We start from the raw sequence: 10,862 nt of genomic DNA, 5'->3' as shown, positions 1-10,862 counted from the left end.
AAATTACACTACTGGTCTCAAGTTAGGGTAAAGGTTGGTGACAGTTCGAACGTTTAATCCACTGCATTTTTTACCACCTATACTTAGTCAAGAGCCTGTTGTTTAGTGGTTGTCCTTTGTTGTTGTGGTTCATAAATGTTTCTCGTTTCTCGTTTTTATATAGATTAGACCGTTGGTTTTCTTGTTTAAAACTATAAATCGTGTCAATATTGAATTACTGACTACTGAGCTGATAATACCCTCGGGGACTGATAGCTGTAAAAAATTAAAACGGAACATTATAAATTTCATGCGTATGAATCGCTTTTCGGAATGAAACTTCATCATGAACTTGCAAAAGCCAAATATTAGAACGATAATAACCTCGTAAACAGTTGTAGAGCAATATGAACGAAAAACACCTTATATTAGAAAAAGGTGTAGGTTCAGTAAGACGCCTTTTTGGCCCAAAAATATAGCAGTTTTACAAAATTGTGAAAATGAAATCTTTTAGCTATTTACTGGAAAGAAGAATGCTTCTGCTTCATAAAGATGGGCTGTTTTTGACAATACAATGCACAAATATCGGGTATTAGCATCATAAAGTCATGCTAAATTACAGAAATCTTCACAATTTTAGCATTTTAACTAAATTTTAGACGGTTTCCGTCTTAAATGAAAGTGGCCGCATTCGTGTTCATTCATAATATTGAAATCTAAGTTGCATTTGATGATAATACATAACATATATAAAAGTTGAGGATGAACACGGATGCGGCCACTTTCATTTTTGACAAAAAAACAATCTGAAAAGTGACGTTTTTTGGCATATTTGATAGATTTTAACATATATAAGCTTGAATCAGAGCGTTTTTAATGACTAAACTAGTCAAAATCTTTCACATACACGAATTGAATCAATTGAAATAGACACTCAAGTGTTTAAAAAGTTTCCAAAATCTATCGTTAGATGAACCTGAAATTTGAGGCCAAAATCGGCCCTTACCGGACCTACTCCGTTATTCAACGTATACTTGACTGAGAGACTTGATACCTCTGTTTTTTTTTTACAGTTTTAGTATGATCACCTTTTGATCTTCATTGACCCTCGTTGTCAATTGTTGATTGAATGTCAAGGTATGAAGCTGTCTATACCTTGATTTTAAGTATGACGGAATGAAAGTGTTCATTATAGCATGTGTGTGAAAGAAATGAAATGAAATGATTACCAATACGACAAATATCCACCAGAGTACAAATGAGTTGAATGCATTAAAGAAATCATGTGACACAGTACGACTTTTACTATTGAACACCAATCATACCGTATAATCAGATATAGAAGGCCACGAAATGACAAAAAAGTTGAAACGAGTACACATAAAGCAAAATGTCTGATATATAGTATTAAACGACGTGAAATACTGCAATAACTTCATTACAGGCAACTAACTTATGACAGGAACAAACACAATGTGCTGTTAAACATTAAGATAGAAATCGCTCATTCATATCCCTAATCTAAGACACAAGTATAGCTTCACAACCTAGTAACACACTGTAATAATAAAATTAAATGAATTAAATTAACACAAAGACAAACAGAAATTACCTATCTAAGAGTACTTGCAATGCAATTCAAAGATCGTCCAAAACCAATCACATGTAAATGAACCATGTTCTCCCAAATTTGAAAATATGATTTTTAAAAAAACAATTTGGGAACTAAAACATATAATGTTCGTATGATATTCTTTTTCAATTCGATGTTCTCTCAAGTGTTAGATATATCATTTCCAAGCACAATTTCGATAGTATTTGGGTAAGTATTTATGATTATATTTCGCATGGACTACTTTCATAATACAAAAACAGTTTGGAAATTTAATCACGGGGTTTCTGGTCCATTGGTATGTAGTCTTGGCTAGGATATTTGTCTGCTGAATCTGTTTCTTTGACCTTGAAATTATCATCAGGGTTGCCGTCAGATACAATGCCCAGTGCAATCTCCTTTCCACAATACCCGTGAATATCGTGAACAGACAGAATTGGTTGATATGGATTCAAATATCCGTCTTCTAGAAGCACGTTGGTGTCAGTACTGTTAAATGATTCAGTTGATTTTCGTTTTTCGTTTCCAGCATTTGGAGTGGTGGTTTTGATCATCATTTGGCGAATTTCAGATTCCTCTATATAATCATAAATACCATTGGAAATGAAAACGTCTTCTTTTTCTTTCACAACGAGATGAGAAGCATTTGATTCACGTGTTTTCTTCACGTGATATCGGAACCATATCATACATATCAAAATAGCAAGCGTAATAATGCCCGTGCAAATTATTATTACCATCATCATCTCTGTATTGAAAATTCCTACAAAAAAGATTATTTGTATATAAAGAATACGAATTTTCACATAACTCATCATGTTTTCTTACATATTCAATAAGTATAGGGATCTTAATCATTGTGTGCCGTTGTTTTAACACAACAACATTACATTAAAAATAGACATATTCATTTTACTAGATCTGTTACACAATTCAATAAGTTAAATTTTTTTCAGTGGTGGTCAAAGCTAGTACAATCTAAAAACGTAAGCGTATAGAACCGGAAAAGACTAAAAGTAAAGACAAATCCAGACAGTTAATCAGCAAGATGGACGAGGTTAATATATTCCGTGATTTTAAAAATAATTTCGTAAATTCTAGTTAAATTAAAGCCCCTACTACTTTGAATGAAATTTATTACGTATTCCAACGATGGCAATACAGCTAAACTTGCTACATGACAAGTAAAACCTATTGTGCACCAGCAAAGGTAATATATGTGTTTACACCAGATGCCAATTAAAGTTTCTTCAGTGATACTGTTGTCAAAATCATAAGAATGAAAATTGACATATTTGAAAAATGGTTTTTAATTAGAATTAAAGATGTGTTGACGATTACCTTAGAAAGTTAATGTAACTGAGCAACCACGTTAAATACCAATATTAAGAAGGAAAGCAGGACTGACATATCGAATTATTGTCTTTTAACTCTAATCAGTTTAACTCTTTTTTGTTGTTGTGTGATATAAGATACAATTATGTAATTAGTTGTGTTATAGTTTTCCCATTGAACTTTGTTTCAGTTATTTCCTCTCTGTCTTTGATTTAGAGACAGTAGTGTGTCTTTGCATTTCCCAGTTATCCCTTAAGGAACAGTCCCACTAGATCACGATCGCACCACGCTCACCCCGTTCTTAAATTTATTCAGATCGTGGTGAAGTAGCGGTATGAGCGGCATGAAAATGTTAATTTTTGTTGTTTTCACGATGATACTACGTCCTCATTACGCTTCTACAACGATCCCGCTACGATTTTCCCCGTTCTCACCATGCTCTTTTTATGAATCTCATGATCCTACTTCGCTCATCACCTTCGAACTACGTCCATACCACGAGTTATCCGATTGCAACAAGATCTATACACGCTTCTACTACGATTAAGACGCGTTTTTACCACGATTATACTACGTTCATACTGCGATCTCACTACGTTCTTAGCAATAACGTCAACATCGTGTTTCGTATCAATACTGTTTCATTCCTTCTATTTCTGATTAATACGTAGATTTCTTGGAAACAACAAAGTTATGCCACCAAAATCTACCAGAACACTTGGGCGTGGTGGTATGGGTAGATTTTGAGTCTTAGGGAACTCTAACAGTAACGAATCCTGATTCAGCAGAGATGTATGACCGACTAATCAAACCTGAATCACACCATATATTTGGTCCATCAAGCTCAAATGACGATGTTTTAGTGAACTATAGCAGCGATGACACAAATGTGTCAAGTATGGTAGTGGCGGCATTAGAGAAAAGGACAAGAGGTCCTAATTACAAATAAACAAACTAAATCTTGAGAGCTTTTATATATTTCATGTGAAAATGGCAATGAGCATGATGGTCGTAGTATGAACGTAGTCAGGTTGTAAGAAGAGCATGAAAAGGACGGTGAGAACGTGATGGTCGTAGTAGTCGTAATAACGTCGCTGTGAGATCGTAGCGCAGTCTCGCCAAATATAATTACGCTTTTGTTACGCTCTCGCTACGATGGTATTGCGACTTTTTCGATCTTACCACGACCTTACTACGCTTCTACTTCGACCTGATTTCGCCACGATCACACCACGCTTGTTTTGAACATGTTCAAAGTTGTCCACGCTCATCACGATCTTGAAGACCTCACCACGACCGTGATAAGACTTTACCGCGATCTGCACGATCACACTACGATCGTCAAAATTTTCATTTTTTCACAGATCATAGTGCAATCGTGGCCTGGTGGGACTGCTGTATTACCTAACAACTGCTAAATAGGAAAGTACCAAATCAGCACCTTATTTCAGAAAAGGCTAACGGAATTTCTGTAGTTGTGGTAACAATCATTAAGAACACGTGGTCAGTTTGGTACTAAAATACCGGTCTATGAAACATATCTTTATGCAGCAAATAAACCATGTGATAATACCCGAAAAATATCATTTTGAAGATTCTTTTTCTTTGTGTAATTCATACATACTTTCCATACTTTCAGTCTCGTTTTCAGTTCTAGACACAGTTCCTGTTTCAGTGTATGTTGAATTGTTTGATAATACTGTCACAATTTCAGAGTAATTCAAACAACCTTTTATATGATTACAACTGAAAAAATGAAATTCCAAAATTAAAACAGAAATAAGATTGGGAGATATGGTTTTGTATTTTGCTTTCTAGAAAAATCCTATAAAGGACAAGCTTTATTTCAATTGGTTAAGTTAATTCGACACCCATCTAACTCGTGAAAATATTAAATATATATATTATTTTTACGTATGCCGTATAGTTATACAACCCTACAAAACTACAAGACCTTTCCCTTTCATGAATGTGACCTACCGAATTAGACTATTTCCCGGTTTGTTATCACACAAGCAACACGACGGTTGCCACATGTGGAGCAGAATCTGCTTACCCTTCCGGAACACCTGAGATCACCCCTAGTTTTTGGTGAGGCTCGTGTTGTTTATTCTTTAGTTTTCTATGTTGTGTCATGTGTACTATTGTTTGTCTGTTTGTCTTTTTCATTTGTAGCCTTGGCGTTATCAGTCCATTTTGATTTATGAGTTTGACTGTCCCTTTGGTATCTTTAGTCTCTCTTAAATACAGCCATAACATTAAAACAGCTTAAAAATGCCTTTTCAAAACAATAGATAATAAGTTACGATGCAAAATTAATTAAAATAAATATAAAGGTAGTTCGATGAAAATACGTCTATGAATATCAATCATTTAAAACAAATATCGCGAAACATATTTGATAAAAAATGTATTAATAAAGTAACTCTTTCTAAACCTATGTATACTGTTATGACTTATAACACTCACATCTGGTGCCCAGTACACCTACAAACTCCTCCGCATTTGCGACCATAGTTACCATCTAAACATGGATGGCATGGTTCACCTTCATCTGACTTAAATCCCGACAAGCATTCTGGCGATTACAAAATAACCATATGAACAAATATGTGTATACACGGAAAAGGACAGACAAAAGGATTAAAAAAATAACTTATTAATTACCATGATATCTATTTGTCATCTGTTGTCAGTTATATTAATTTACGAGTATATTTTTAACTTTTTTTAATTCCTTGCCGCGATATGTGTTCTTCGCTTGATGCACGTTCTAATGTGGCAAAAATGACGTTACAGAATGGAAATGAAAAATTTAGCAATACGCGATGACTGCTGTAACCATATTTTGACTATTTTACTGATTATATCAGTTTTGCTCAAGCATCGTTGTGAAAATAACGGAATTTGATGCGACTTGGTCCCTTCGTTTGATGTGTTTGAGCTCTTGATTTTGCCACTTGGTTATAAGGGTCGGTTGAAAACAAAAGAGATTACTTTTGCTTCCCAAATATGACCTTTTCAATTTTAGAGCAAGAGTTCCAAATGGTGAAGTTTAAATCATCACGAGTTGCTTGACCGTTATGGAATATCAGTTATATAGATGATATCGGATATGTTCCTTATGTCGTAACTACAATTCCGCGCCCCGTTCCCTTTTCAAGAATGTGACCTACCGAATTAGACTTTTTATCCCTATTTGTGACATTTTTGCTAATTTGTCTATTTGTTTGTTCACGCATTATTATCAATATTATCAAATTTGATGCGACTGTCGTACAATTGAAAGGTTTAGCGCTTTAAAACCAGGTTCAATCCACCATTTTCTACTTTTGAAAATGCCTGTTCCAATTCAGGAATATGGCAGTTGTTGTCCATTCGTTTGATGTGTTTTATCCTTTGATTTTGCCATTTGATTAGGGACTTTCCGTTTTGAATTTTCCTCGCAGGTCAGTATTTTTGTGATTTTACTTTTTTGTGGGTTTATGAAGGAGCATAACTCATGAACAGTATACGTAAAACCATTCAATTTCGTACTTGATCTTTGTTTTTTGTCATTTAGCATTGTGTATAAGTTTTATTACGTTTGGTTTGCCTCAAGGCAAACTCAAGTGAGAAAACGTTAAATGCAGCAATGTTTAACATTTATAAAATAGTCAAAACTCATGATTGATGGAAGAGATACTACCAAAGTTCGAAATTGATCTGTTTGTTAAGGTCATAAGCATTTTGTACAAGTTTTACAACATTTTGTGTCGGTAAACTATAGTAAAAAAACCAGAAACAAAGATATCATTATTTTTTTATGTTTTCAAGAGGCATAACTCGTGAACGATAAAAGTGACGCCACCAAATTTCGAACTTGATACTTGAGTTGTGCATTTGTTGCTGTAATGACCACTGTGTATAAGTTTTACATTATTTGGTTGAGGAAAACTTAAGTAAGAGAACGTAACACAATTTTTGAGATGGACGAGACAGACACGGATATACTTTATTTCCACCACCACTTCTGTGGGGCCATATAAATGTCTTTTACAAATTACATAAATATTCCAAATAACCAACGGTCTCAATTACTTCAAACGAGAAAAGGTTAGCGTAGACAATCGTGAAAACTTTTGTTTGCAAACTTTAAAGAGCACTTTGGCAAACAAAATATAATATTAATCCAAATTCAAATTCAAATGGATCAAAACTTCAAGAAATCAAATGTCAACCGTTTTTATTGTTATATCATATATAGTGCTCAAAAGATGAAACTGGTTGGGTAAATTAATATGAAAATACACGTGCCACACGGAATTGATATCAAATAACATGCCAATGTTTTCGTTAATCTCTGAATATGTGAAATTCATACAACCGATTGCCAAAGAGACTTCTGACCAAATTATAAAACTTCTATAAGTCGTTTTGTATAATATCAAACAACCAATCTTTTGATTTATAAATATCACCTGTGCATTGTCCATCTTTCTCTTCTCGATTATCACAGCAATGCCAATTTGTCGTTCCATTTCTAAGTTAAATATCAAAATTTGTAGATATGTATATATATCTTTTAACAATTGTTAAATCAGAGGGAAACTCAACATCAAATGAAACAACTTCATAACACGTTCCATAGAATGAATATGTATGTGTATAATTAATATTTAAATTGGCTAAATATATGTCAATTTGTTTTTCAAAACCTAAGTAGTAAGTGTCTAAGTTTCAAGAACCTTTCTCATTCTAATTTTATTAAGCACTTTTTTCAATATCATATTTTTAATATGTTTTGCTATAACCATTTCTGAAATTGTATTGACTAATTAACACTTAAAATATTCGCTTATAATAAAACGTAACATGTACAGTTGGGATTCCCACCAAAAGAATATAAGTGTACGAAAGCACAACTAATTAAATTATCAGTCCACACAAGTAACGATATATATACATTCAACCCTGATTATCATATCATACAATATAAAAAGAGTCACAAAAACATTTAAATTAAAAAAAATTAAAAACGTAATTGATTAACTAAATATTAGGCCATGTTCACACCAAACGCCGTGTACAGTAAACATGTTTACAATTAGTTTAGTGTAATGTACATTAGTTTCACATTAAATATATTCACATCTAAACACCTTGTTTAGTTACCTGTACATAAGACTTGTTCACACTCGTAAACTATATTTCATTTAAATGTTCATTACGTAGAACCGAATTCAAATGTTCGGACAACTTTTTTAGAAGTTGGAGAACGACCATTTGACTTTTAAATAAAGGGGGATGGATTTTTCCCCAATTTGATTTAAAAACAAATCGGGTCATTCAGATGATTAGAATGAACAAATATTCTGAATCCAAAGTTTCCCCATACATTATATTGTTAACTATTGAATTGGTACCATCGAACAAAAACACTAATTATTAACTTTCGCGCGAGAAAAAAATTCGACTCAAAACCCCCCTTTTTTTTAAGTAAAGTGGTTACTCCTTTAAAAAAGTCATTTTGGATGATTTGCAGTAGTTTAAAGATGTCTCGATTACGCATTAAAAACGTAGGCTCGACATCAGCGTGCTTACAGATGAAGAAAAATAATTGTGATGTTAAGGATCACTACATTTATATCTTTTCTGTTTGTTTCAAATGGCATTTTTTCTCCAAGGAGTATTTGGCAAAGGGAAGGGGTAATGTTTTTTCTCTTTCTAATTGTATTTTAACGGATCTGAGATACTACGCAAACAAACAATTAACCTCACCCTTTTTCAGTAATGCATTTATGAGTGAATCGTTGTTTGAGTACAAAGACCAGTGGCAAATATTTCTTTATTTTCAAATGAAGTATGTGTTCGGCAATGATGATGGATGAGTCTTGATTAGGGGTTAATAAGGCTACGTAAAGTGTTTTTATAACAAATAAATATATCAAGTTTAGACAAATATATCTGTAAAGAACTTTATTAATTAGTGTTGTAAGTATAAATTTTATATAAAAATCGTTTCGTTTTTAAATATACATGGGAAAATCAAAGTTATGAATGTCTAGTTTTGTGTACACTTAACATACACAAGGCCTACATCGACTATCGACTGCATGTAGACAAAACATGATTTAAACTACATGGAAACATAGTGTTTTATCAATAGGATCGTAATTATGTTTAGTTTATGTGTGAGTTACACTAACACAACACCGAGTTTAGGTCAATGTGAACACGGCCTTAGATGATTGAAAATTTTACATTTTAAAACTATGTTCATTCAATTTCGAATGTTAAAAAAAAATATAATTGTATATAAATAATTGTCTACATCCGTTCTGACCAATTGTTATTACTAGTAAAAACTAGATCCTCGACATAAAACATATTACAAAACCACTTACAAAAATGTATAACTCATAGTTTTAGTATCGTGTTTGCAACATTGAAGTTAGTTCTCAAATTGTTAGGTACAGCGACGATCTTGAAATTGACAACCAAACATTTTAATTAAGAAATAAAATTTAGCGGATTTCCTTGCTAATACAGCACACAAAAGAAGTTTCAGTGGTAGCTGCGATATTTGGATTATCAAACTATAAACAACGATACCAATCACAATCAACATATCCCATGCCATGTTTACGCCGAAAAACATAATATTCGTTTGCTATTCCTAAAGATAATATTGTCTAACGAATTTTAATTTTAGAAACGAAAAATTAAGGTAAGCTCGCAATATGTTTCTCCTGTTTGGTAAAAAGCACAATCGATATTGATTAGATATTTTCCTGCAATGTACTGTTTATAACCTGCAATTTAAATTATACGCTTCAACTTCCCTTTTTTCGAATTTGTCTTCGAAATTAATCAACATTTCATATAAGTGGATTACGATGAAAGTCTACATATCAACTCTGAGGTAAAATGTAATTCGAATACCTTCACTCAAAAAAGAGACATGACATCAGGAGACTATCAACGTATCCTTTTATCCCTACATTCTATATATACACTTGTATTTATACAGTAGAAGGGTTGATTGTAGGATAAAACTCAACATGAATTGTTGTGATTCCTATCAATAGAATGTGTCTACGACAGCAAAACTAATTAAATTATTAATTCATACATTAAAATTCGCAATATGAAAATTATGCAAAAATATCAAAATTGAAACATTGAAAACGTAATTGTTTTACACAATATTAGAAGATTGAAAACTTGTATAAAATATCGGGTTATTGAACACGGTTGTCCTTTTGATTTTATTTGATGGGAAAAGATGACATAGTGATTTTATTTAAATAATAGATCAATAATTGTTGGTAATGTTCGTTAAAATCTACATTACTTTATATGGCCACTAAATACAAATAAGAAATTGTTCCTTTCAATATTAAAACAAACAAATAGTTTTACCTTAAATGTTTATAGCATCTTCCATCTTGAGTGGCAGTTACCTGACACCACCAGAAAGACAATAAGCATATCAGCAATGAAAACTTCATATTTTGGGCTTAAAATCTCGCACTTGTTAATGAGGAAATTATTTTGTTTTCATGAACAACGCTTCATCAATTTGTTAACAGGAAATAATCATTATTGAATACAATTGTTGAGAATTTTATTCATGCGGACATCCTTTTGAACAATTAACGAAATTGATTGCTTTTGCGGAATTTACATCAATAACATTGCGGTAGAAATATTCATGCAAATTGTATGATTATGAGAAATATGGATTTGAAAAATCCTACTTTCACAAATATCCGTAAGCGATGGTTCTTATATTGGTGAACAATAGGTTTCCGATTTTTGTTGATACCATCAGATTTATAATGCTTTGAATACTACCATTCGATTTAAATTTTAAAAGAACTCTAATAATATAATCACTAGTAACCCGAATTTAACTTGATCGGACAAAAACGTGTTAACGCTATTTAAATGA

The 10,862-nt window shown here is 32.5% G+C and overlaps 1 protein-coding gene across 1 annotated transcript; it reads right to left on the bottom strand.

The window, feature by feature from the left end:
- Positions 1–1,268: 1,268 nt before the first annotated feature.
- Positions 1,269–10,424, bottom strand: LOC139485819 (uncharacterized). The gene is made up of 5 exons (XM_071270463.1): positions 10,331–10,424; positions 7,387–7,448; positions 5,396–5,504; positions 4,551–4,672; positions 1,269–2,354 (listed from the first exon to the last, which is right to left on the bottom strand). Exons 1-5 carry the CDS (start codon positions 10,417–10,419, stop codon positions 1,864–1,866), a joined length of 873 nt encoding a protein of 290 aa, XP_071126564.1. The 5' UTR covers positions 10,420–10,424; the 3' UTR covers positions 1,269–1,863.
- Positions 10,425–10,862: the final 438 nt, after the last annotated feature.

Source organism: Mytilus edulis, chromosome 8 (genome assembly GCF_963676685.1).
Source record: "Mytilus edulis chromosome 8, xbMytEdul2.2, whole genome shotgun sequence".
In the NCBI taxonomy this organism is placed as follows: domain Eukaryota; kingdom Metazoa; phylum Mollusca; class Bivalvia; order Mytilida; family Mytilidae; genus Mytilus; species Mytilus edulis.
The sequence above is the reverse complement of the archived record's forward strand: the minus strand, read 5'-3'. Positions and strand labels throughout refer to the sequence as shown.